The sequence below is a fragment of the Paramacrobiotus metropolitanus genome, unplaced genomic scaffold (genome assembly GCF_019649055.1).
Source record: "Paramacrobiotus metropolitanus isolate TYO unplaced genomic scaffold, Prichtersi_v1.0 Parri_scaffold0000008, whole genome shotgun sequence".
Lineage (NCBI taxonomy): Eukaryota > Metazoa > Tardigrada > Eutardigrada > Parachela > Macrobiotidae > Paramacrobiotus > Paramacrobiotus metropolitanus.
This window is the reverse complement of record NW_026570228.1, coordinates 25898-53453: the sequence shown is the minus strand read 5'-3', so window position 1 is coordinate 53453 and position 27556 is coordinate 25898. Positions and strand designations below refer to the sequence as shown.

At 41.2% G+C, this 27556-nt stretch overlaps 4 protein-coding genes across 5 annotated transcripts; all 4 read right to left on the bottom strand.

Annotated features, from left to right (window-relative positions):
• Positions 1-1485: 1485 nt before the first annotated feature.
• LOC129582789 (sodium/potassium-transporting ATPase subunit alpha-B-like) lies at positions 1486-13631 on the bottom strand. Of its 2 annotated transcripts, XM_055474404.1 has the most exons (20): positions 13518-13631; positions 13289-13371; positions 10859-11506; positions 10119-10253; positions 9851-9910; positions 9623-9722; positions 9471-9541; positions 9370-9405; positions 8601-8849; positions 7785-8138; positions 7238-7469; positions 5213-5823; positions 4400-4754; positions 3764-3865; positions 3229-3383; positions 2780-3046; positions 2437-2532; positions 2276-2310; positions 2065-2166; positions 1486-1868 (listed from the first exon to the last, which is right to left on the bottom strand). In XM_055474404.1, exons 3-20 carry the CDS (start codon positions 11384-11386, stop codon positions 1748-1750), a joined length of 3609 nt encoding a protein of 1202 aa, XP_055330379.1. In that variant the 5' UTR covers positions 11387-11506; positions 13289-13371; positions 13518-13631; the 3' UTR covers positions 1486-1747. The 2 variants fall into 2 exon arrangements, with proteins under 2 accessions (XP_055330379.1, XP_055330378.1); XM_055474403.1 differs by lacking the exons at positions 13289-13371; positions 13518-13631 and having other exon boundaries at positions 10859-11627.
• Positions 13632-14486: 855 nt separating this feature from the next.
• Positions 14487-15059, bottom strand: LOC129582801 (low-density lipoprotein receptor-like). The gene has a single exon (XM_055474415.1). The coding sequence runs from the start codon at positions 15057-15059 to the stop codon at positions 14487-14489; it is 573 nt and encodes a 190-aa protein (XP_055330390.1).
• A 4197-nt stretch (positions 15060-19256) lies between these two features.
• LOC129582716 (uncharacterized) lies at positions 19257-20433 on the bottom strand. The gene is made up of 2 exons (XM_055474314.1): positions 20247-20433; positions 19257-20181 (listed from the first exon to the last, which is right to left on the bottom strand). Exons 1-2 carry the CDS (start codon positions 20311-20313, stop codon positions 19454-19456), a joined length of 795 nt encoding a protein of 264 aa, XP_055330289.1. The 5' UTR covers positions 20314-20433; the 3' UTR covers positions 19257-19453.
• Positions 20434-25777: 5344 nt separating this feature from the next.
• On the bottom strand, positions 25778-26791 carry LOC129582800 (octopamine receptor-like). Its single transcript, XM_055474414.1, has one exon. The coding sequence runs from the start codon at positions 26789-26791 to the stop codon at positions 25778-25780; it is 1014 nt and encodes a 337-aa protein (XP_055330389.1).
• Positions 26792-27556: the final 765 nt, after the last annotated feature.

The window sequence follows — 27556 nt, the reverse complement described above, 5'->3', positions numbered from 1 at the left end:
TCGCCGTTTTGCAATCGCAGGGACACGGATGTTTTTAAGGTCAGCATAGACGTCGCACGTCCTACGTTTTGACTGACAACGCCGCTTGAGGCAATAATTAACAGCCAACACGACAGAATAATTAAGTAACCCGGACATGCTAGTGAAACAAGTGCCTTAGTGTTCCTTCTTCCCAGGGAATTCCCCAAGAGATGTTGCACAGCATCCGGGATTCGTACCAAACACTTTTGCATTCGATGCTGTAAAATACATATGTTTCTGCAATATGTAAATGATAAATTACATAGACTAATCAGACATAGCGTGACATGAATGTCGCTTAATAAGAAATACCCAGTGGACTGATTATTCCTCAGATGACGTCCGGCATGGTGTTCCATGACTTAGAAAAGCACGGATGTTTGTAAACTTACATACATGTATTTAAAAATTACCGTGTATATACACGGTGTACAATACGTACATCCAACGACAAACGACATTAAACTTCGCATATGATTCTCTTTCCGGCATACTATCTGTATAAGTATCTGCATTTTCGCTTAGTCTTAATGAATTTGATGAAAACTTCTTGCTTAATATTCGGTGCTACAGACAACAGAGATCAAGACGAGTACAATGTTCATGGTGTATGCGGCAATAAAATAATCATATTACTTTTGTGACAATGTATGTATTGTACTACATGTGTTTTGCAAAAATATTGTGTGTAATATGTACAAGTACGTGTGCGTATAAAGCAAATTGCAAAAATTAATTATTCCAGATGTTTTTGAAATTTTTAAACCGTGGTAAAGCATTGGTGCAACAATTTTGTACGTATTTCCTTTAATAAGCTACAGTATAATGTATAACACTTGACGAATGTATGCTGAGTTTGTGTTTGATAGGAACAAATTGCCCGCAGTTCTCCGCAGTCGCCATATTATCGAAATTCGGAAAAGAAAGGTTTGAGATCTGACACTAACTGTACCGTTTCTATCTGCGGAATTAATCAGTAACGCTTCAGGAATTATAATTACGAAATGACGTATAGTATCACGTGAAACAGCCAAAATACTGGCAATTTTCGGAGCATTCTCGCAGGATACAGGGATCCATGCACTGGTTGGTCTTTTACCTCGTATTAGGTTTCGATGGCATGTATGCGTCTTGCGTAAACAAAGTAATTAGGAAACTAAAATAAACTACGGCATCCGCTCAATTACTTCCACCTTTGCCGATTTAATCTCACATTTTCCGTATCTGTATTACATATTACCGAAACAAGCTACTTAAAAAAATATTCCTGCTGTATAAAATCAATATTTTTTTTGTTAAGAGTCATAAGAAACATAACTGACGTTATACAGTACTAAGTAGTAACGTCAAAAACTTTACTGATGTCTATAAAATCAAATTTTGGAAGACCGGCTCGCAATTTTAACAACTTACTAAGTTTTCCCAACGTAACTGCTACTAACATTTTCCGTGCACATTCATTTCTCTTTAATCCTTCGTGAAACTTTTGGCGCTATGCAAGCGAGCTCAGAATATAATTTTAAAACGATCAAAACGCATATACAGACACATTTCCAACTTGAACTGACAATATATTATAAAATACTGAAAAAAATAAAACTCAAAGACTACAGTAAACGATAAACACTCGGCGGTGATCGATTTACAAACTCGAAACAAAAAGAGAAACAGTGACGTCCCATACCCGTCTGATACGGTTACAGGCTGCAGGCGCAACGGGACGTGATCACATGTAAAAGTTGCGGTCCATCCAGCCGTCCGGGAAGTGGCGGATAGCGTAGCGACGCAGCTCGTCGAAGGCGAAGAAGAACAGCGCAAAGGGCAGCATCGGCAGCCACCAGACAAACCTGTTCAATGACGCCAAAATTTGTTGATGTACACAAGAATATTACGACATACAACGTAATGCGACTTATTTACTCGTACTTACACTTGAACAAAGCGCATACACAAAGAATTTTCTCGAATTGTTTAAGAATTTTTTGTACAAATCTACTTTTCCGTAGTTTATTACAGTAAAATAATGACTTTAAATTAATTCACCTGATCGGTGCGAGGGTGAGCGCATAGTTGAGGTAGGGGACGTAGATGCAGAAGACGGTCACGACGGTTTCGAACAGAATGGCGAAATCCATGAACCAATTGCTGCAATAAATACTGATAAATTGTAAAACTTGCAATATAAGCCAAACTAGTTAGGAGTTCCACCATTTAAATACACCGCAATTTCTATCAGAAACTAGTTAAAACATACCTCATCCCTTTCTGCAAAACAGACTTGCGGCGCACCTAGAATCCAGAAAAAAATTTACCGGCTAATACATGAATAATTATTTGCAGCAAAAATTATCCATATTTTATCCAAATTATCCATATCCAACTACATTTTTATTAAAGCAAAATTAAGAGCCTCACTTTGCGGCAGATGATATCGATCCACTGGAAAACCACGATGGATGCAAAGAAAGCCGAGTCCACTTTCTTCTGAAGGAGCATACGCTGGGCGAAGGTCTGTAAAACATCCAGCAGCAGCAATTACCGCCCGACAACCGATAACGATCATAAAAAATTTGGGAAAAATCCACTATTTCACATCCACGCTAAGACACAGGTATGTACTTGTTAAAGAACTGTTGTCATTTTATTAAAAAAGGCTATGTTTCTGAACAAAATTAATATTATGTTATTTAACAAAATGGTGAAAATACTATGTTACTGAACAAAACTAATACTATAATATTTTAAAAAAAATACCCACCCATTCCTGCCCGTAGGAATCGGCCAGATCATTGTTAGCGCCATTCTCCCAATCATCGCGCAGATTGATCAGCATCCACGGCCGGAAGCCCATTTCCCCGAAGACAACAAAATACGTGAAGAACGCACCCACGGCGCAGATCATCCCGGCCTGCAGGTAGCAGCAGTGCATCAGCTGGGCGCTGACCAGCCGCTCATCTCCCGATCGCGGCGGCAACTTCATAATGTCGGCTTCCGCGGTTTCGTGCGCCATCGAAATGGACGGAACCTGCCGGGAGCAAATTGGTCGAGCGTTAAACTTTACTAACTGGAACATCTGTGAGATAATTTTACATGACATTGCTGATAAATTAATTGATAGTATTTAACTATTTATAAAAAATACCGGTACGAAGAAAACTGCATCAAAATTTAATTTTCTGAATTATTTCTAGATAATCTGTAGCATACCATGTCTGTGCCAAGACAAACCAGCAGCATGGGAATGGTGGTCAGGCCGAGCGGCACACTGGCCAGAAAGTACAGCACAACGGGAGCAATTTCCGGTATATTGGACATCATTGTGTAGCAGATGGTCTTCTTCAGATTGTCAAAAATCAACCGACCTGCAGCCGTATCGCCACCGTTAAAATACGATCCTTACTTCCGCATAGTCAATGTCAAAAGAATAAAAAGTGTTACCACAAGCAAGTACGGTACTACGGTTACACGCCGGACATTCGAAAACATGGCAATGATCCAGTAGGCCACAGCGCAAAATATTAAACAGTGTTACGCATATTCAATACATAAATCAATATAGCTAAAAAAATATTTATATACATCCAAATTTGTCATTTTAAAATAGATTTAATCAAGGTTTACAAGCGTAATGTTTGCCGTACATGGACAGCAATAATTAAAGTGTGTCCGCCATTACACTACGATAAGCTTCGTACCGTATATGCAGCCACTGACTGATCAGATCACGGACTGATGCGCTTACCTTCCTCGATGCCAATAACAATGGACGCAAAGTTGTCATCCAGGAGCACGATATCCGCCGCCTGCTTACTGACGTCGCTTCCAGTGATTCCCATGGCAATTCCTTAAAAAACAAAACGGACAAAGTGCTCAGCTGCATGTACAAAACAAAATATGCGGTTCAGCTAGCATCCCCACACATGCATGCACCTTGGTACGAATACATAAATTTATTTAAAAAGAATTTTGGTCGTTCCACCATATTAAATTTTTATTTTTAAAATCTGATTTGTTTTCCAGTATTTTTATAATTTATTCATCAATCCGGCCATGAAAAAAAAACAACATTATTCCACATGGTTCGATTCTGGACCGAGAAAATTTACTATAATATTGATTCTCACTGATTCAGCCCATTCACTACATTACGAAACCACATAAGTAATGTCGACCGCATCGTACGTACACACAATACTAATACTACCCGTAAACCCCCAAAATATTACAACCTTCAGAAAACTGTGCAGATGAAGTAAATTAAATAAATACTTAGTAAAACAAGCAAAATACTACACAAACCAAAAAGACCTCACGTCTATAAATAAAAACACGCAAAAACACCAGCTATTAAACAGCACACAACACTGTAAGCGCTTACCGATATTGGCCTTCTTCAGCGCCGGCGAATCGTTCACCCCGTCGCCCGTCACGCCGACTACCGCCCCCGCCCGCTGACAGGCTTCCACAATAATCAGTTTTTGATGCGGCGACGTGCGGGCAAACACGATCTCCGCGTGGTTCATCAGCACCGCGTCCACTTCCTCGTCGCGCATCTCCCGCAGCTCACTCCCATGGACCACCACCGCCCGCACCTCCGCCGGGTCAACTTCCGCCACGGGAATGCCCCGACGGCGCGCCACATCCTCCACGGTCTCCGTGCCCTCACTGATGATCCCGACACTGCGAGCGATGGCTTTGGCCGTCACCGGATGATCGCCGGTGACCATGATCACCTGCACGGAAAAAATGGCAACGATTTGACCGACTCACTTTGGCTAAAAAAACGCTTCGACTTTCGGGATAAAATAAATAATCCACAATCAATAACTAATCAAAAAGGCACAATGCGCTATAAAAAAAACAAAACGAATAATACAATTCTAAAAATATCAACAAAATTCATATAATTTCAGCAAAACAAGGAAAAAATGTAAATGCTATTTTTGTCATATTTTTATACATAATTCCGGGCGGGATAAATAAAAACACCAGAGGACACAATCAAATTCAGTTTTATTCTTCGGTTAAAAAATCACTAAATTTGAAAAAATCATTTATTTTGATTACCTTCCCGATTCGACTACAAGAATCTGGTTAACCCACAAAAAATGACTAAGAAATCGAGAAAATAAACCCGTTTTACCTAACTACGGTTTCAATCGGTTTGACATGACTTTTGACCTTTCCTCACCTGCACACCGGCACTGCGACACTTGGCCACCGCATCCGGAACAGCCGCCCGCGGGGGATCCACCAGCGACAATAACCCCAAGAACCGCAGGTTTTCCAACGGGAAATTCGGGTTCTCGCAGTCGAACACCGTCCCGGCGGGGAATTCCTCCTCTGGAAGCAGATAATCGCAAAATCCCAGGACCCGCTCCCCGCGTGACCCCAAATCCAAATACGCCTCGTTGAATTTTTCCGTCCAGAAGGCATTCTTTGCCTCGGTCTCGCCGTTGACCCCGATGGTGGCGCAGCGGTCCCAGATCCGCTCCGGAGCACCCTTCATCACGAGGAGATAGCGCTTTTTCCCCTCGACCAACGTCTCGTGGACGGACACCTGGAATTTCATAGTGGAGTTGAAGGGGATCTCGGCGACGGCCTTGTGCTGCTGGCGCGCCGCCATGGTGTCGCCGGTGAGGATCTCGGTGAATTTCAGGATGGCAGTCTCCGAGGCGTCGCCTTTGCAGTCGCGCGAGTACACCGGTTTGTGGCGCTGGTCATCTTTGAAGGTGGCGCGATTGCAGAGAATAGCCACGTTTAACAAGGCTTTACATGTTGTAGTGTCCGGCAGCTCTTTACCTAAAACGCAAATATCCGAAATTCACTACCTAGCATAAGCTGCATAACTAGCCATACCGTATCTAATCTAATAATACAACCTAAAAGGCAACGAACATAATTTCAGTAAAAATTTATAATACAGATACATCTAATAACCCTTTAGATCGGAACTAATAACTGAAAAATCAAATCAGCAAATGTTTGAAATATTCATAAAAAAATAAAGCAAATTTCCTATACCATCTGACATACATTAAAATTAACATAAAATAAAAAAATTAATAAAAATTTAAGCAGCATTTAACTGGTATCACTTTCCGGTGACGGTGAAAGTGGTTTTATTAAGTCAGGCTCCATCGCTTAATTTTATCAGTTTCTTGTTAGCTACAGAAAATACAATGTAAGGAAACTGCTTCGGGCCGGTCTATTGCTTTCGTGATGCAATGCAATATAGTGAATATACCGCGTCTAAGCGATAACGAAGGAAAACGGAGCCGCAGTTTCAGGCGCATTAAAAGCCGCTGGATAAGTAACTGTAGTGACGGTCACAAGTTAGACCACAGAGTACGTTTACCGGAAAAATGGACCATGTATATACCCACGCTGCACGGGCGAAATTCACGATATTTTACCAGCAAACTAAAATCGGAGTTCCTTGAGCAACATTCATGTTTTACCACATTATTTAATCAATTAATAATTTTAATTTTAAATACCAAAAATTAACTGTTAACTAACAGAAGGCGGGAAAGTAATGCCTACAGAGCCCTGATTCTGATATACCATGTTGGTTTGTTGTGGTTTTTGGGGTGCCCCTGCGGGGGGGGGGCGGCGGTTTTTGTTCAGCGTTGGGATTGACGGTGGCTATGCTTACAAGATGGGCGCAGAAAGTGGTGATGATTTTCAGAGTTCTGATGATAAGGAAGATATGGGAGAACAAGTAGTTAAAATTGCATGGACATTTGCTGTATGAAATGCGAAAAGTAAAATGGGATTCAAGCCGAGAATTTTGCCCTTGCAGCGTAGGTGTATCCGCTGCGCATTTTTCCGGTAAACTTACTCTGTGGTCTAACTTGTGACCGTCACTACAGTAACAACTAAATCGTAGAACAACAGCTTCTTCGGCTCCGAAGGCGCCACAATTTAAGTGGTACCTTCGCCGCAATGATTTATATACAAATCTCTTTAGCGAATAATTAACTTCTCATATAACATTTTTTGTAAACAAATATGTAACATTTTGCACTAAGAAATACTGAAGGTTATTTCGAGGCCGGGGTTTCGTTAAACGGTGGATATGAACCAGTTACTAAATAGTAATCTTGCTGTACGGCATTAACAAGTCTGGCCTATTTTTTAAGGTAGAAGCAATGTGTTTCTCGGCGTCGTTCCATCAATTTTACAATATCTATATTATTACACTTAAATATACCGGTCAGATCCTCGCTGGCAGTGTCGATGGTGGCAACCAGATCATCCACCCAGGCGTGAGCCACCGTCATGCGATTCTGCGTCAGTGTTCCGGTTTTATCGGAGCAGATTACCGAGCAGGCACCCAGTGTTTCCACGGCCTCCAGATTTTTGATTAGGCAGTTTTTCTTGGCCATTCTTTTGGCGGTCAACGTCAGCATTACGGTTACGGTGATTATGATACCTTCCGGCACCTTCGTTAAAAAGCTATCATTAATATTCCTTGAGAAAGACCAGTGCAAATACGAAATAATCAGAGTCTGTGTCGATGTTTCGCCTACTTCTATCCCAGCCAATGTTTATAATTAATACACTTATTAATTTTTTATAATAAAGACCGATTTATAATTAATCTTTTTTTCGTATTTTCAAGTTTGAAAATTTTCTAAGCTTAATCAGATTTAGGATAATATATTTTACTGCACTCAATTTTGATTAATAATCATCTGTTATTAATTTTTAATATTTTGAGGGGTATTTGTGCATTTTTAATAATAACTTTTTCTCACGTTAGCGACGACCAGTCCGATAGCCAGAATAACCGCGTAGAAACCGCCGTAGCCGAGCGCCAGTGCCACCGCAATACACAGCACACCCATGGTCAGCGCCAGCACGCAGATGAGAATGACGAAGTAGCGCATCTCCCGAGCAATAGTCGTCTCGGAGGTGTCCAGGCGGGTGGTCAGTTTGGCGATGCGGCCCATCACGGTGTTGTCGCCGCGCTTGACGACGATGCCCCGCCCCCATCCCTCCACGGCGTTGCACGTGTAGAAGACGAGATTCTTGGAGGCCAGTGGATCTTCTGAGCTCTCGGGACTGCGCGACTGCGGCTCCGATTCGCCGGTCAGAGAGGAATTATCGACCTACGATATAACCGTCACCATGAAATATCCATTTCTATCTTTGCTTAAATTTCGATTACTAATTCATTTAAATGCCTTGTGAAAATCTAAGCAGGAGTTTTATAAAATAAACACTAAATTCCAAAAATTGAATGACTATAATATTTTAGGCAATGTTAAATAAATCAAAAATTAAATAAAGCAAAACTTTTCACAGGAAATAAATTATTATTGCCAGAAGGAATATTCCTATTCCCACTCAGAATATTTCAGAATGCCGCCGTACAAGTACAAATCTACATAATATTTATCTTCCAACGTGTTTTTTTAAAAAATATTTAATTTGATGAATTAGAAACGTATTATTGAAGAAATAAGTAGGCTACAAAACCGGGAAATTTTAATTCTTTAAATATTGAGAACTATACCCTTGTGTGGTTGGAAAACGCGCTAAATACAAGGCTCACTTTATGCAGTACGCACCTTCAGCGTTTTACACTCGAGAATGCGAATATCCGCCGGAATGCGATCACCAGCGCGCACTTCCACAATATCGCCCAACACCACATTTTCCGCGGCAATTTCGATCAATTTTCCATTTCGCAACACCGTCGCACTCTGTGGTAGCATCTTCTTGAAGCCCTCCATAATGCGCTCGCTTTTAGCTTTTTGAGCATACAGGAATCCGCCGGTGATGAGGACGACAACGATGAGAACAATGGCCAGGTACAGCTGTACGAAATACGAATAACATCAAACAACTGTCAGCCCGGATAAATAAATAACTTTTTTGAGAACGGGCGAGAGTCGCTCGACTTGTTTCTTGTTTCAACGTTTAAGTTTGGAGATTATGCGCGGTAATGCTATGAGTGTGTTGTGCACAGTCCCTTCTCACGTTAATTGGGACAAATTCTTCATTTGATTATAACTGCTGAGCGAAGCTCACTTTGTACATATTGAGAAATAAATTCCATACTTTTTTCGATTTCAGCAACATTCACGTACCGTCAAACTGCCTTCACATTATTGCGGTCATCGTTTTACACACTTTGACTGTTACTATATTTTATTATTTACCGTTTACTACTGAGTACTTAGTATTATGTATTTTTTTAGCGGAACTGCATAATTGCTATAATTTTACTAACTAACTAATTACTGAATTAAATTATTATTTATGGTGCTTTATTGACAAATTGTACAAGCTAAAAGCCATTTACACTTGAACTTAAAATTATTACTGCATACGTACGTTATCGTAAGGGAAATCGTCCGGTGATGTGCCCGCCTGAAAACCATTTTTTTAAATTTAACGTATTACGAGGAAACAATGAATTTATTGCAAAATCAAACCTGGATTCCGAAAGCGATGAAACAGAGAAGCGCCCCGATTTCCAGTAACGGAGAGAAGCCACCAACAAATTCTAAATTAAAGAAGCAGAAAAGTTAAATTTTTAATACTAGATCGGGACACGTGACAACTGGCGCCGTGCACAGAAACGTACCACCCAACAGCTTAACGATTTCCGGCACTTTCTTCGGTGGAGTTAGGATGTTTTTCCCATCGCGCAGCAGCCGTGCACTGGCCTCTTCCTCCGAGACACCCTGCGTCCGAGAATAACGCAATGAATTTATTTTAAATTAAGAAAAGCAGCGCAATCAGCGGCGGTAATTATTGGCACTAATTCAGTAATTTAATAAAATAAAATTTAATTTTGTTGAATTTAATTTACCGTCTGCGGGTTAACATCCAACTGGGCGTACAGATTATCCAGCGGGGTCAGGTGCTCCGTCTGTCAGAGAAAACATTCTATTAGACGCAAAAGCACCGGAAGTACCTTGATGCACCGATTTTGTAACATGATGTATGAATAATGAAATTATTATTAACAAAATTATAGAATGATGTGTGATTATTAATTTTTCAAGATTTAAATAATATATGTAACTCGGGATATTAGAGAAATTGATTCACTGATAAATATTGTTACTCCACCGCACCATAGTTAAATCCTTTTTCAGTTCTTCCACGGTGAACGAGCGCGTCACGGATTTCTTCTTGGAGAGACATCGACGCCACCAAGAATCTTCCGTGTCACTATGATCGAGGATTAGTGGACCAAAGGAAGTGTGCTTCTGCAATGTTGTAGGAACGACTCTGAACACTTTGCAAGAGAGTACAGAATAAATAAAAAATAATAAAATATCAATAGCATTATTAAAATATCAATAATAACTGAATATTAAAACATCAATATCAATTTTTTTAATATTACAATATCAATAGCATTATAAATCTTACAGCATCTTGTATTACAGTAACTATGAAATGAATTATAATGTCATCTATAAAAGCGATTCAATACCGAAATAGCAAAGAACTGAAAACAGGACAGACCCGTAAAATGCACATTATAACTATCATAATAACATTATAACTATCATCATAACTAACCCGTAAAATGCACATTATAACTATGATGTATAATTGGATAATTAATTCGTTATTTGAAAACAGAAAAAATGTCTGAATAATGCGCAGATTATTTGTATTGTAAAATTTATTACGCAGCCACTAATATTCATAAAATAAATTTAATGCAAGCGTTAAAACTTAGCCTCTAATTATAGTATGTAAGCATAACAAAAAAAATATTTATTATTATTGGTAATTTTTTACAAGATAAATTAATGATTTTTCACTTGAAAAATACCGATTGGACAATGGATAATGGACATACCACGTCATGAATGGACGACGATCCCGCGTCGGACGGCGCGTACGCATGCTCCTCGTGGTCTTTGCCGCCGAGATGGAAGAGTGCCAAGCGGCTGCCCGCGCGCTTCTTGGCCGTCTCCGACAAGACCGATGCCGCCCGTGATTTGTCCGCAAACAGCTGCTGCGACGCGTGCAGACTCTGCTGACTGGCGCCCATCTCACCATCCCGCACGGAATACTGACTGCCGAATTTACTGCTGGGCGTTTTGCGCAGGATCCCGTGCAGCTGGACGGTCGGCTGCTTCTCCTCGACATCCACGTGAAAATGGGCATGTGGGAGCGAAGAAGAGGGAAGAGGATCACGGTCCAGGGTGGATGTGGTTGGAATGGGGAAAGCGTCATCTTCCACCTGGCAACCGACTGATGCCGAGATTGGATGGGGATTCTGCGGACTTGGAATGGGATCTGACTGAGGCCGGATGGGAGACTGCCCGTCCTGGACACCGGAGATATCGTCAGTGGCGAAGGGTGGCTGATTCAGGCTGGACATGGTGGTGATTTGTCAGCACTGCAAGACAGACACTGATGGACTGGACTGCAGGGACGATTTGCAAGAGGAGAACACTGTGCTTCAGCTTGCGAAAGGTTGGAGCAGCCAGCAGCAGTAAATCTGCAAGGGGAACGGGATGGTACAGTATTTTAGAATGTGGGAAATTTAAGAACGCTACTTGGAAAAACATAGGAAAATTATTCTAAGAGCAGCACAGTGCAAAATATGGTACAACCTGTAGAATGAGGCGAAAATCGCGAAACACTGCCGCGCTGTGAATACGACGAGTATTCATATTGAACTGGTGGACGGGCCCTCAATGTACAGAACCGGCCATGACGCACGTATATGTACGTACTACGTACGTACTTTAATAATACTGCAGTACGTACTGTGGACGGTCCGCTGTTTTTAATACAGTAATTTTTAATATTGATTTTCAATGCAACAGTACGTACAGTACACACTGTCTACACTCTGCAGTAGAGTAATTGATTTCAATTGATTTCACAATGCTAAAATATTAAATTTTTTAAAATTTGTATTTTAATTTTTACATTCTCACTCGACTGCTACTGTTAGTGCTACAGTGAAATTAATGACCAACTGCACTGAAAGGATCATTCAAAATAATATCTATATAAATATAATATACATAATACTGTACTAGTATAACATAATATTTTAAATTATAGATGTACAACGCTAATAGGTAATCAAACTGATAAGCACGGCATGTATACTGATTGTGAGGATTAGATTTTTTTGTGCCGCGCATTTGTATTGATACCAGCTAAACCACTCGCGCTATTAAGACAAAAACATAGTTATGTTATTAGTAGGTGTTTGTACGTTGTACATGCACTGTAAAGTAATAATACTGAGTCATTACTGACCATGAACTTATTGCGGTGACACCATCCAGTACGGTTAATTTTGTTAGCGGTTATTAATTTTACAGATAAGTAGGCAGGTACGTGTAAGAAGCGACCACAGCACGCAGTCATTGCTCAATAAAACTTTGACTAATCCTGAAAATTATTACCGGTTTTTCTCTGTATTTGACTCAGTAAAGTTTCAATTCTTTTTTCCGGCAGACGCTTACACTGATCGAAGTGACGTCTGAACATTAAATCAAACATTTGCCACCGCTGCCGGACACACAGCTCATCATTACACTGGCAGAAAAACCGCGCGTTTTCTTTGATGGCAAGCGCTCGTTTTTCCACAATTTGTGCCATATACATGTACAGTATTTATGCATAGTCATGTTTTATTATGTGGCACGATACTGTCTACTTTTACAGTCTGTACAGTAAAGGTTTGCTCATTTCTGTTAAAATAATCGCAACGTCATTTACTTTCAACTGAATAACTTTCAATTCTCAGTTCAACTACGTACAACGTATTTGATCTGTTACGTAATGTATCAAGAACTACAGAGCTCTGTAAAAGGCGTAACATTATAAGTCGCATGCTGTTTTACTTAACCATGCAAAATAAAAATTGCATCGGTAATTCTGTTTATGTGTTACCTGTAATCTTTTCTAAGGAAAAATTTGAATTACACTGACTCGGAAGCATTGCCAACTGAAGCTATTATTCCGCAGATGCACCAGTACGCAGTATTCCAGTATAGTATAGTATGAAAACTAACTCTACCCAAGACGGTTTTATGTATGTTCAAATCTGTTGATGGTATAGCACACTAAGTACAGTATACTCACAGTAAAGTAATCATACTGAGTGAATTATTGTGATAACTTCATCTAGTACGATTAACTTAAATTACTGGCGCGGCGATTATTTAATGTATAATTTTAACTGTGCTCAGAATTTATTTTTTATCATGCAGTTTATTTAATTTTATAAAAAAATTATTTAGAAAAAGAACGTTTTTACCTATCTGTCTGATTGTTGACGCCCAAAACGCCTGGGCAGGGGAATAAACTTTAACATCAGATCTTCCAACGGAGATAAATTGCCTACAAATCAGCAAATGTGCATACAAATTAGAGCAAGAAATAACCAACCCGGAAAGGACACTGCGGATAATAAGATGTGTGACGATTTATTTTTGCGTGAATAAAATAAAATCAAACCAAAAAAGCATTGCATTTTGCAAACGTACCGGTAACGGAAATGTCGGGAATTGTTCCGATTTGACGGCAAAAGATTTCATTGCACATAGAGCGGCGGCGGTGGCAATTTAGTTTATTTCTGAATTCACGTGCACATTGCCTGATCAGCGTACGTTCGGCCCCAATAACCGTGTATTTCTAAGATAGTCTTCAGGCTATTTATTTGTTTGGTAAAATTTATTGCGGTATACCTATTTAGTGTACCGGTGTACAATACGTACAGTTACACCATCTGATACTATTTTTTGAAAGTACATTCCACTTTCGATACGACGTGCTTTTTCTAATAGGACAACCTTAGCTTTTGCGGATAAGTGATGTCAGATTGAATATTTTATCGTACAATTTATACCTCGTATTTTATATCCAGTATACCTATTCTAATAGTCTCTATTAACTTTTTCATCAATCAACAATGCACCATAGCTTGGACGAATGGATCACAACGTCTTGGGATGTACCGACGTACGTTTAGTACGGCATTTTTGACTGCCATTGATTTCTAGTTCATTAAAATTCAAAATATATACTAAAGACTTGAATAGTAGACAACAGTGACCCTTTATACATTTATATGCATCTATAGAGTAGGCTCAGTAAAAATAATAAACGTCCTTTTTTCTAATTATACGTTGTGGTGTTCGTATATAAGAAAATTTACTCTCGACGCTGGACAATGTCTTATTTCAACTATTTTTGATTCAAAAGCATAGGAAAAATTTATTTTTTAGAGCCAGAGGAAAAGTTACCAAGAAATAGCGGTGTCCTTTTTGTTTTAAATATTAAGTACAGATATTAGTACACAACCTTGCAGTTAGCAAAGTTGCCGCAAAAGCGTGCTGAAATACAGCCAGTGCGGCAACAAATTACTCGTATTACAGTACTCCTTCTGGTGCCACAGATCAAGGGTTGTGTAAAACTATACAAAATATATACACCACAACATCTCTACAAGGTTACTACCGCTTGCCAGCCCGACTGGAAACCAAAACCCGTAAAATATAAACAGGAAAATTACGAACATCATTTGCGTCGATCCGTATTTGCTCGCTGATCATCCTTGCACCCGGACACCGCTGATTATTCTCATCTGAGTTGTCTTCACAGTCCTGCCGACCGTTGCACCACTGAAACCACGGTACACACTGCTTCCGGTCCTCACAAGCAATGTGACCTTTCTCACACCGCCCGCCGTGGGGACACAGCTCGGCATCTTCATCATCCCCGCCCACACAGTCCACCACGCCGTTACACACTGCGTAGCGCGGTAAACATTTCTGTCCAGAGTGACAACTGTAATGACTCTCCGGACACAACGAAGGTGGACACTCCATCTCATCACTGCCGTCTTCGCAGTCCACAATCCCGTCACACCGCCAACTACCGGGCAGGCAGCGATTGGGAATGGTAGAGCAGGAGTGTTCGCCTGCCGGGCACAATGTGCAGAACAACTCATCTGTCCCGTCCTGGCAGTCGCTGATCCCGTCGCAGCGCCATTTCTCCAACACGCACTGTTGGTTGTTGCACAGCATTTCGTCAGGTTGACAGCGCGCTGCTGAGGAGAAAAACAAAAATAAGTTTATCCGAAAAATACAGGCTGGACGGCTTTGATTAGGTTACCTTTATAGCCGAAAATATGATTTAGAACGCGTGGTTGAACAACAGCAGAAACCGTCATTAACGATGAGTCTAACGAGATTATTATGGCGAACGCATAGCGAACGGTGCCCATCACTACACAACCCATGATATTTTGCCGCATATTTAATGGCATCAGGGAAAACCACAAGTGTGTGGAAGTGTACTCGTCAGTCTATTAAAGAATAAAAAAATGGCTGTAGGTACTTCCCGAGTGGAATGCTAGTAGAGGCATGCCTTGGGATCTGGGAATATTGATAGCATAGTGCGATACACGGTACGTATATTGTATGTGTAACCAGACACTTTTAGGTCCGTGTGTTGTACATTGTACACGTATAGCGGCTCGGACTTGAAATTGAATCGGATCTTTAATCCCTATTGATTTGTTGGGCGATCGGCTTATTTGTTCGTTTGGGTAAGTTTTTATACCCTCGTCGATTGCAGTCGCTTTTCTTTTCGATTTTTTTGTTAATGATGCTGTCTGCGAAATCACGAATAAAAAAACTACTATGTATACAACAAAGTAAACAAACCCAGTTGCGACTTGTGAGTAATTTTGAGTAACAATAAAGAAAAACCTTTAAATTAGATATTGCCATATTGGTATTGCTGAAGGTGAACTTATGTACTCGTATATTGTTTGCATGCTTTTGCGTACTCCACATAGAGCAAGTATCGTCAATAATGTCGATATTTCAGGTTGGTAGATCTGTACCGTCACTGAGCGTGGCTGTAGGCAGGCACATGATAAAATTGTTTGAAGATAAACATGCACAGTTTAAATTACAGATTTTCCCCGAATTTCGATCTTAGTCGTTATTGCGCGCATCTTGTATCGCATTGTTCCACAAGCCATACATATCGTAGAATCTGCTAATAATGGATCTATTTACGCTTTTAATTATAGTCATAGTATCCGAGACGCACGTTTTTTATTACTGCAGGAATTGTATGATTTCCGTATGTTATGAAATGAAGTGATGAACACCATTTGGTAAAGGTCACACGCTCTTATACCTCCGCTTGTTATATAGATTCTATATCTACTGATGGGACGGTGGCTAATTGCATTACTTTAGCTACCAAAATTAGAAAATTAATAAGCCGTAGAAGTCTTGTCAAGGACTGAATGATTCAGTAGCAAAAGCGATGCAGCAGCAGTATTTTGATGGAACCTTCTCCGTGCATACATATTAATAATAATGGAAGTTGTTTGTTGTCCTTGCAACGGAACGGTTGCCCGATGCTCTTAAAGCGATGCTTATTAAAACGATGCTCTTAAAGCATCCCAACTGGAACTGCTTATACAGCGCTTCCAAGGAGCAATCGACTGTTCAGGTTGCAAAAGGATGCGAGGTCACGAAACAGCTGTTACCAGACTCGAGAAACACCAGTTCACTGTGCGGCCAGATCGCAGGCCTAATTTATTAGACGTCGTCCTGTAAGGACGGAAGAAGAACCCAAATTAAAATCAGGTTTAGAAACAGAACGGGCAGCTTCCGATAAATGTATCTAGTCATGCTGCGCGCATGGTGAGCTGGTCAGAACAGGTAGTCGCACATGGTGAACCGCTTAGACAACATTCATTCGCTTTAATATTGTACCGCGAAGTTACAGGGTACAATATAAGACCCAAAAAAGGTCAGCCAGTTGATCCGCGTTAAAAAATTTAGTTCTAAAAGCATCACGTACACAGTATGTGATAAAGACACCTCAAATGCGCACAAAACGCCGGCACTGTGTTTGGCCGCTGAAACACTTATTTGCGAAAAATACGTTAAAACGGAGCATTGTAGTTGTTCAAAATATTTTACCGAAAAATAACAGCAACACTTGCGCTTCTGTTACGCCCATCTAATTCATAATTAACGCATGGGTTGCGAGTCATGTAGCGGCGACGTTACGTTCTCAGCAGTCATTTTAGAGCAGTGGTCGATGTAGTCCACAGATTCTGTCGTCCTTTCGTGTAACTCCCTATGCAGCGCGTCGTTCGCGTTAGACCACCGAAAATGCGCAAAACAGACTCCTAATCGCCTTCCCCACGTCTTTCACATCGACCACGATGGTCAATGCATCGAAGAAAGCCTGTGTTTCCTGAACCCAGTTGCCGAACTGAACTAATTCTTCGGGGAATTTGTAATCGCCAAACCTGGCGGCTAACAGGGGCAAAGTCCCAGGCATCCAGCACAATGCGACACCGATGGTCAGCAACGTCAAAACGGTGAAGGCAGTCCGGTTTTCCCTTTGGCGAGAGCGTTGTACATCGGATACGATGGCCGCCTCATCCGTTGCCCGATTGCTACCGCTACTAGCCGGATTGGTCGAGCGCATTCGCTGCCGATCATCCAAATTCAAGCCGGTTAACTTTATTCCGTCTCCGTTTCACCGTTTTTCAAAGCAAAAAAGGATAAGAAATGATAACGAAAACAACCGGCAAGTCGATAGTCACCGGTTCTAGAATTTGCCAGTACAGTAGCTGTGCCGCGTCGTTAGACTGACACCCGCACACTTCGCCGGGTAGACGATACCACCAGGAATCGACTATTAAAGCAGGAAGGCACACAACATGCACCGCGATCCACATGACAACGCACGTAACAATGGCTACGCGCCTGCAGTGATGTTGGTAGTACGAGTGAGGAAAGGTCACCGCCCAGATGCGGTTGCTGGTGATCAAGAATTCCGACCAAATAACGCACGTTGACGGATTGTTGATAGCATAGAGGCACACATCACATAACATATTTCCCGGCCACCAATTTGGCTTCATCCACAGAATCGTGTCGTAGAATGCCGATAACAGCAGATAACCCAGGTTGGCAATAAGGAGATTCATTAGATAAATGTTGAACTGCGTGTGCAGATTCCGTCTGGCAAGAAGCAACGACAAAATTCCCGCATTGAGAATAGTGGTGGTTGTACTGGTGAAGACCTTGAAACCAGCAAAAAAGTTCCACCGTATGTTGGTAAAATTGCCGTCGAATCCAAGTGCCGTAACGTTCGTAGCGTTGTCAATGTCAGTCATTTTTACCAGGATTTTAGTAAGAATATCGAAGTAGGCGAAAAAAGGCTGCTTCCTTCGAAGACAGTCACAGTTTATGTTGATCGAGACGCTGCAGACATACAGTGTACTGTGTAGTCATAGCTCATAATTGTTGAGGCAGTGCATTTTTGTGTCGCTTAAAAGAGACAACAATCGACCTATAAATGTTGTCACTAATGGCATCGAATTTGCTGCCGCAGGAAGTGACGGGAAATTTACCAGAATTATCGGATTGGCGTACGGTTCCGCTCTTGATTTTGCATCATTCCAGATTTTCTTCCGCAGTATTCTCCGTAATTTTTGAAGCAGCCTTCTGTTAAGATTTAATCGAATGCGTTCGACTGCCGCTACTAATAAAGCCAGGTGTTTGTTCCTTAAAGCATGCTAACCCGGTAACTGGGACAGTCTCTTGAAGTTGTCTGACTGAGATCCTGGTGAAATCGCTTCCGCTTCGGTCCATTCTTGTGAAATTTGACAAATATTTGCTTCGATAACGCTTAATAAGCCCCAGTTGTTAATAACCTGAAATATTTTATCAGTAACAAAATACTAATTTAGGGTGATAAATAATCGGGTCTTGTGAACCGCTGTCGCATTTCATCTCTCCGAATAATTTACCGCTTGTGGCTTTGGATGCTACGGGCCAACAGGCAAGCATTTCACTCAACCAAAATCTTAAAAGGCTTGAATGTCTTCCGCTGGATTTGAAATGCCAGCAGTTTCACTGATAATGGAATACTGTCCGAAAAAATCGGAATATCGGAATATTTTATGAATGGTGAATTTTGGCGTATCTCATTTCACCAAAGCAGTGGAAGCATTTCCTTTTGTCTTAATTTACGAGACTATCGCACGCTGCGCCACTTAAAAGCTGAAAAATTCTACAATGTCGACCGATCTTTCCAATTATGCGCTTGCATAATTTGGACGAATTTGAAATCAAATTTCCAAGCTTATGAGTGCAAGTAGTTAGATGGTGACTTCCTGTACATTCTACACGTAAACAATGTGCAGATTCTAAACGGTTTGTACTCGATTTATGAGACAGTAAAACCAAGACGTTTATTGATACACCTTTGATTTTTCTATACATCTGCATGCAGTCTGCACATCAGTAAAGGAAGGAAAACTGCGGTTTAAAAAGCCGCTATGGAGAGGTATAAGTATCATAAAAGCCAAAACGGCAAAGAATGTATTCGGTATAATAGGGCTAAAAATTAGAATTAAGGAACGTGCTGTACTTCAACAAAGCTTGTTAATGGTGATTTCCGTCTGGTTCCATGTAATGTCACTTGGATTCCATTGGTTCTTGGAGCAATCTACCGGTACCAGCCACTGCTCTTGTCCATCTGTAATATTCCCAAACGCTTTACCTTTCAGTCCACCCCAAAACCATTTGCTGTCGCAGTCACAATGCAGTTTCTTCAGCTGTGCATTTTGTTCTGTGGTAAAGCTCTTCTCAAAGCCCCACCCAAACTCTAAGCCCAGTACTAATAAATTTGGCAAATCAAAAAACGTCCCCGCCTCCAAGGATGCAATGGTTGACTTGGCAAAATAAATCACTTTCAGCTCCTTAAACGGACTGAAATCTGTCTTTTTTATCTGCAGAGCTGGACAATCCTGGAGACTGAATCGTTCCATGTTCGTGAATTCTAGCGATGGGAGTTTCGTGGTGACGGTAGACGATTGGCAACCGAATAGGCCGAATATAATAATCTTCTCGGCGATTGGCTGGAAGACTTCGGGACGGTAGCTGTCCCCATCGGCTAAATGTAGACGGACCCGGAGGTCCGAGTGGGTGTCCAACTTGGTCTCGGCTTTAGTGATGATAGGTGTGGCCTCTTCATGCGTTGTATTGGCGTAGCAGTCGAAATCCTTCTCTAAGCGATGGTCGTCGTTGGTGGAAAAATAAAAGAGACAGTTCTCCTTTAAAGCGTACGTGTCACGCCTGAAAACACTTTTACACTGAGCTGCAAAATTAAAAATAACTGTATCAGCACGGTATGCTTTTGAGAAATTTAAATGTCGATCGTACCTTCAATGAATAATTTTGACAACAGAAACAGCGCCAACGACACAAATAATTGCAAACTTTGCTTCATTTCTTGATCTTCTCAGATAATATTATTATTCAATGGTTTTCAGTCTTTACAGCAATACAGCCTAAACTTTTAAGAAACACGTAAGCTGATGTCGAATAACAACAAGTTTTGTGAATGTGCAATGCGGTAAGCCTTTGTGGTTTGCTTTAACATGACATGCACGATGGAAGTTCTTGTGGTTTTTGCGGTTACGGTTAATCTTTGCTCCGATGATAGTGATCTGTTTCCACGGAATGATAGCAGCAAACGGCGTTTACTCGTTACTAGACCGGGGCGGATGCTTTACTGGAAACGTTACTCATATCACTCGTATTTACTGTGGATGTTATTGCGGGTATTCTATTAGCGTTAAGTGTATTGTACCAGGCGGGAGGTGTCGTTATCGTATTAGGCATAAACGATTTCATGCAAAAATTATTGAACAGCTTTACATTGCCATGATATTGACTATTGATTCACTGCAATATTATCACGTGATGCACAGAATTATCCTTATTACAGTAACTGATAATGCCAGCTCCTCAAAGCATACAATCTATTACAGGCCTGCTTGTTTGATATTACTAGCCTTTAGCCATTCCTTCAGTTCCTTTTTTTAACAAGAGATACAGCTATCACTAAGCATAATGAAAATTCTCATGTGATCAGCAGCTCCTCCACAGTTTTCCTGCCAACCTTTCTACCAGCGTTACATTGTAAAGCTCCTTTACGCTTTGGAAAATATTGTGACGCCGCCTACGCCGTCATAATTATGTAATGGGCGTATAATCTTGAGACGCTAACGGAAAAACAGTAAATTAAGGAATGATACAAAACAGCCTTAACACATGGGATGGCGCACATGCAGTATTTATACAGTAAAGGGATGCTGACAGAGTTACGAAACACGTCACTGGCACAGCACTATTTTGAATCTTGAATTATGAACTCATTTAATAATGGAAGCGACGTCGCTCCGTTTTCTAACCTGTGCGGGTAGCTAGAGTGAACAACTGGGCAAAGGACAAATTTTCAGTTGAGCTTGATGGTATAGCAGTAGTGCTGTTGTTAATCAGAACGCTTCACACGCCCGTTAACAAGTATTCGTTCTGTTCTGATTTTGAACAATGGCTTGCACCGTAATTGTGATGAGTATCTGTACTGTATCGATTTACTCTTAACGGAAAGGTATCGCCGTTTTTTAATCTGCTGGGAGCTTTCTATAAATCTTCATTCTAAAAAAGACGTTCTTTTTCGTCTAATTCTTTTAGACATGCTGGCAGTCAGTCGCATCGGGGCATCCTTTTACCTGATTCCATAAAGCTGAACGCTAGTTCGTTCTACCATTTTGTTTAGCGTTTTTAGCGTCATTTGGTTTTATATACAGATTCTTCATCTGCCGGGCATTATTATAATATTAAAGGCAGCTCCACTAAACCCTGTATATTTCCTGTGCATAAACTGGGTTGCACTACAGTACTTTTAAAATGAACACTTCTGGTTATTCTTCTGGACTACAACCTGGCAACTTCTCCAGCCGCACAATTTCTTCACCTAATATTCCTTTCTTTATAACTGCATCTGTTTTGTATCTTATACATTTGGTTTCAAACCTGTTCCTCATCGGCGCAATGATTAAGCATTTTCACCATCTTACCGGCTCGCGTATCTTAATCTTCCATCAAGTTATAATGGAATCGCTGATAACTTTACTCTTCTGGCCGGTTAACTATATTCTGCTTCCTCTAACCCATCCATCATTTATAACGATTATCGATGAATTTTGTCGATATTTTTATTTCGGGTATTCCATCACATTAACCGCTACCTGGTGCGGGTTTGCCATTATTGCCATGAACCGATTCATCGCCGTTATACGACCGTTTAAGTACAAGCACTGGATAACAGCACCGGTGATCGCTGCCCAGTTGCTCATTCCGTGGATTATCGGACTGGCGACAACAGCGCGATTGCATATCATTGAAGGCGGTTTCTTTTTCTTACCAACGAGCAAAGTCTGCACGATCCAACCGGGATATGATTTCCTGATCAGTTCAATCTTTGGAGTGTACTTGCCTTTAGCATTGACATGTCTGGTGTATGTTAGACTGTTTCTGGGGATTTTGATGCAGAGTCATGCGCGAAAGGTGTTGGTGCAGGCGTTAACGCAGGTGTCGCAAAGTGAACGGTCCGGTCAGATTCCACAGGGTGCGGAAAGCCGCAAACGGAATGAGCGACGCATTAGACAAGCGAAAGGGTTATTCCTTGTATCGGTTATCCATTTATTCGGCTTCGCCGTTAGCCCGATTTTTCTTGCAACAGTTCCCGACGCACCCATCCGCTATCCGTTGGTCAGACAGTGGATAACGCTGCTGTTCTATGTAGCCTATTTATCAACACCGGTAAGGCTTCTACAGTAATATCGCTCATTGCATGTCATATTATAATATTACAGTAGTTTTTGATTTCTCTGAAATTTAAACAATTTAATATATCTGTTTGTACAGGTTGTCGTTGCTGTGACCAACCAGGATGTCAGAGTTATAATGCACAAGTGCTTTCAAGGCATCGGTTGCATCTTCTGCTGCTAATAATACTCAAAGCATTGCCGATGAAATGATGCTGATTGTGAAACACGTGAATCTGGCTTGGCAATAATGCCGTAAATTAGGACACTTTTACAAAACTATCGATCGCTTTAACTTTTTTGCCAAAGCGAACAAAGCCTTAACCGTATCACTTGTTTTTGTTCCTTAAAAGCCTTAACCGATTTGCGATAGATTGAACAAGCCTTAACCGTATCACTTGTTCAATCTATCGCAAATCTATATATGTTCGTAAATCTATACCTGCTACATTTTTTTGCTGTTACTTTGATTTGATTTATAAAGAGCACTTACGGAGCAGAGTTGTCGTAACAGTTACCAGAGAGCATGAATACTGAGATAAACATAGAAAGCAGCATTAAATTGACCACGCCGAGTACAATCGACGTGGAAAAAAATACAAGCGTGCATGAACGGCCAACAAGTCGCTACGCATTAAGACCTGGCAATGTTAAGATTTATTAGTTTTCTTTAAAAATATTATCACGTATGACGGTATGATCATGATCAGGCACCAAACACCGCGCAAGTATATATGCAGTGAATGCGATTCGTGTACCGCCAGTACCGGTGCTCGGTAACAGTTTCAAACTCTGTGAACGTTTAATGATAGGGCGTGCCATCCTTAATTGATCAACGTTGCTGATTTTCTATCACCGCAGGTGCTTTGCGTCGTCAACTAAGACAACGGGTGCGCTATTGTTCTTGTCAATACCGTAGCAGTAATCACGCCAGCGTTTTAGATAGATTTCACACACCGTTAACCCTTGTTCCGTCTGCGACGGTGTTCCGCCTTGAGATCGATAATATTTGTAGTACAAGTTGCGTCAGTTACAGTTACGTTCTAAAAGTACTCTCCTTTTAATTTACACGCTCTGCTAGCAGTTAATCAAAGCGGACATTCTTCTATCGGATGCTGAAATTTATTCCGCTAAAAACCACCGATGGTCTCTATACAGCGCCATTTTGTTTCTGCATAAGTTCTACGTCCGAGAATAGGTTAGCAGTACAGACTGTAGGAAATTATAATTTACATATATGTGCATATCTCGTAAAGTGTGTTGAGTAGTAGTATTGTAGTATGCCGCTTGAGTTAGAGTTGGTAGAAATGAACTCTTCTTATAATTCTTCTTCTGTGATACAATCTGGCAACTTTTCTAGCCGCACAGTTTCCTCACCAAATGTTCCTTTTTTCATAGCTGCATCAGTTTCATACCTGCTACATTTTTTTCCAATGTATTTCTCATCGGCGCAATGGTTAAGCATTTTCATGCAGCATCTTACCGGTTCACGCATCTTGATCTTTCATCAAGTCATAATGGAATCTTTGATAACCTTAATTTTCTGGCCGATTAACTACATCTTTCTTCCCTTAACCCATCCAACATACATAATGGCTACCAATGAATTTTGTCGCTATTTTTAATTCGGATATTCTGCTTTATTAACCGGCACCTGGTGTGGATTTGCCATTATCGCGGTGAACCGCTTCATCGGAGTTACGCGACCGTTTAGCTACAAACACTGGATAACATCACCGGTGATTTTTACTCAGCTGCTTATTCCGTGGACCATCGGGCTGGCGACCACACTGCGCTTGCACACTGTCGAAGGAGGTTTCTTTTTTCAGCCACGAGTAAAGTCTGCACGATTCAACCAGGATATGATTTTCTGATTAGTTCGATATTTGGAATGTACCTGCCCCTGTCAGCAACTTGTTTGATGTACACCATACTGTTTATGTGTGTCTTGATCCATAAGTCGTTCACGAAAGGTGCAGGTCGTGTCGCAGGGTTCGCAGAATGAGCGGTCCGGTTAAACAATGCAGGGCGTAGAAAGCCGAAAACGAAATGAGCGACGTATAACACAGGCTAAGGGATTGTTTTTGGTATCGGTCATCCATCTGCTGGGTTTTGCGGCGAGTCCCATCTTTCTCGCAGTGGTTCCGAATGCGCCGGCTCGATATCCGTTGGCTAGGGTAGACAGTGGGTAACGCTGCTGTTCTACGTAGCGTACATGTCAACACCGGTAAGCTTTTCGATACCAATCACAGCGCGGGATTAATGCAACAGGATCTGGGATGTTCCTGCTTTATAGTTGGCAAGCTCTAAATAATCCTTTTTGTTGCCTATGTTTAAAATCATACCGTGATGTGGGCGTCGTTCGCTAGCTATGGTCAACATTGAAAACTGTTCACAGATCGAACTTATAATTGCATCTCGTGCTTTCAAATTTCGCTAAAACTTGACTGCTTATTTTTTTCAGATTATCGTTGCTGTGACTAATCAGGATGCAAGAATAACTGTCCACTGGTGTTTCCATAAGATTTTCGGCGCCTCTGGCTGATGGTACTAGTCGACTGCTGAAAAACGCGCCAGGTTTGTGGAGAAACAGACAAGTACGAATGAACGAACAGCTTTGAGTATTTAACTGGCCAGAATTATGTGTGACCGGCCAGCCAAGGAGACGGCTAAAAAAATTTAAGTCCCTTGGGACGTCATTTTCGCTGACTTTCTTGATTAATTTATCAGTAGGTAACTCAGGCATGTTGCGTCATGATGTTATAATATCCAGCAGTCAATCTCAGGTAAAATAAATATGTTATTCATTATTTTGTTTTGCATTCCTCGCACGTGCGGGACTTCCGTTTGCCAATCTTGCGCGAAACTTGATAACACATACTCACATTATAAGTTTTCCATGCGCAGCGAAATGGACAATAAATGTCCGTAAGTTTTATGCCAAATACCTACGTATGTGATACTATACCAGATTTGGTTATTTTCTGTCAGATGAGTTTGAAGCCCAAGCGAACTGCGCTGGATTGTGCGAGTCAGTAAATATTTCAGGAACAAGAATTTGCGTAATGAAAATTCAAACTATTTGCGTAAGCTACAGATCCACATCAGTGGATCAAAAATCATTTGAACCGAATACAATGTGGATATGACGATGAAAAAATCTCTCGAAAATCCGACATTCAGATAGGTTAAAATGAAGAAATAAGCATCCGCTGGCAGCCAGCAGATAATAACGCTAATGGACGTTAGTGTTAACACGACAAATGGCTTGATTTTGGACCGCTGGGTGCTTACAGTTTCTTTTCGGGGGCGCTGCACAATGACCGGTTCTCTTTCGCCTCCGGGTTTACCTGGATCAGTAGCCGGTGTGGATGCCGTCTTAACGTTCCCGTCAGCCAATCCTGTTCGTCGTTGACGCCATCGCTTCACAATGATGTGCAGGTACGCCACCAGAATAAACGCCAATGGCGAAAACCGGTTTACGACGTATCCCACGCGATTCCAGTATGCAATAGCCGGTGATAATATCTGGTGGCAGTCCTTAATTTTGTAGTAAAATGGCGGATAAATGTGCAACATGTCAACAAGATATGCCGGCAAATTGACAATATGGACAGCCAGCAGAGCGCCAAGACAGATGCGCACGGCCAGTTGCTTCGTATGACGTTCACGGTAAGAGACAGGAAAGGTCACGGCCCATAGACGATTGAACGAGATGAGGACGTGAAACATAACTGGCACCATACTCATGACCTTGTCGTAGTTGTACAAAACGCATAGGGAGAAGCCGCTAGCTGGCCACAGACCGTATAGTTCATCCAGGATCCCGATGGGACGCATTATCAGCAGGTAGACAATGTTGGTGATGAAGAGCGCTAAGAGGTAGATGCTGAAGGGATTAATATACGTGGGAATGAAATAATGCACAGCCAGGACGATGGCGTTGAGGAGTAAAGACGATATGCAGATGAGCAGTTTGACAACTAACATGGCAGTCCAGCCAACAGTGCGCCGTGTCATCGGCCCGTGGGTGGTATTCCAGGGAGGGACGCCGGCGGTCAAATTCAGCAGAGTAGTGTTTAAATCTGACATTATTACGCGGTTTACCTTGTAAGTATGGGCTGTAGATGGCTGCAGTACAGCAGATTCGACCAGACTGAAGTCCCTTCCGGGTTGTCTGCTTTTGTGCCGTAATAATAATAACAATAATATTGAATGTCGATATTTGGCAAATCGAACATTTTAAAAGCTTGTAGCATTATTGGCAATAATCACTAGGAAAGCCTGTGGTCATGCCAGAGAATTTTAACATGGATGCAATGTTTTGACGGTTGCATCGAGAGTTAATTAAATGCAGATATTAAGCATTCCGCTGCCGGAAGTCAACAAAAAGGACTAATTTCCGTTATTGCAAATATGTAATACCGAAACAGACTTCGCTGACGGTGGACTGGGGACATAAATCCGACTGAAGACGTGATCACTAATTACCGGTGTTATTCATGCCTGCCCACCGGCGAGAAAAGTCATGGGTTTGGTTTTAATTATCAACAGCAGGGATTCATGAATATGCGGTATGAATAAATGATTTACCGAACTAAGAAAAGGTTGCCTTGTCCTGTAAACAACGATGAAACATACTCGAATTACTATTGACAGCCGATGTAGATTGGACAGGAGCAGAAGAACGCAACATAGGGCGAGCTCACCAAGAAAACTTTGCAAATTTAAGACAGTTGTCTGTCGGTTCACAGTCTAACAAAGGTATGGAGAAGAGGATCAGGGCATCCCTCTTTCTTTTTGAGAATGTTCTAAAAGATTGTACGCTTAAAAATTCAAAACTCGAAGCTAACGTTA

Coding starts and splice junctions, on each gene's coding strand:
- LOC129582801 (XM_055474415.1), bottom strand. CDS start 15,059: ATGCTGTGCAACAACCAACAGTGCGTGTTGGAGAAATGGCGCTGCGAC.
- LOC129582716 (XM_055474314.1), bottom strand. CDS start 20,313: ATGAAGCAAAGTTTGCAATTATTTGTGTCGTTGGCGCTGTTTCTGTTG. Junction 20,182..20,246: donor GTCAAAATTATTCATTGAAG/GTACGATCGACA, acceptor TTAATTTTGCAG/CTCAGTGTAAAAGTGTTTTC.
- LOC129582800 (XM_055474414.1), bottom strand. CDS start 26,791: ATGTCAGATTTAAACACTACTCTGCTGAATTTGACCGCCGGCGTCCCT.
- LOC129582789 (XM_055474404.1), bottom strand. CDS start 11,386: ATGTCCAGCCTGAATCAGCCACCCTTCGCCACTGACGATATCTCCGGT. Junction 3,047..3,228: donor TTTGTCTTGGCACAGACATG/GTATGCTACAGA, acceptor TGCTCCCGGCAG/GTTCCGTCCATTTCGATGGC. Junction 2,311..2,436: donor TCGATATCATCTGCCGCAAA/GTGAGGCTCTTA, acceptor TCTGGATTCTAG/GTGCGCCGCAAGTCTGTTTT.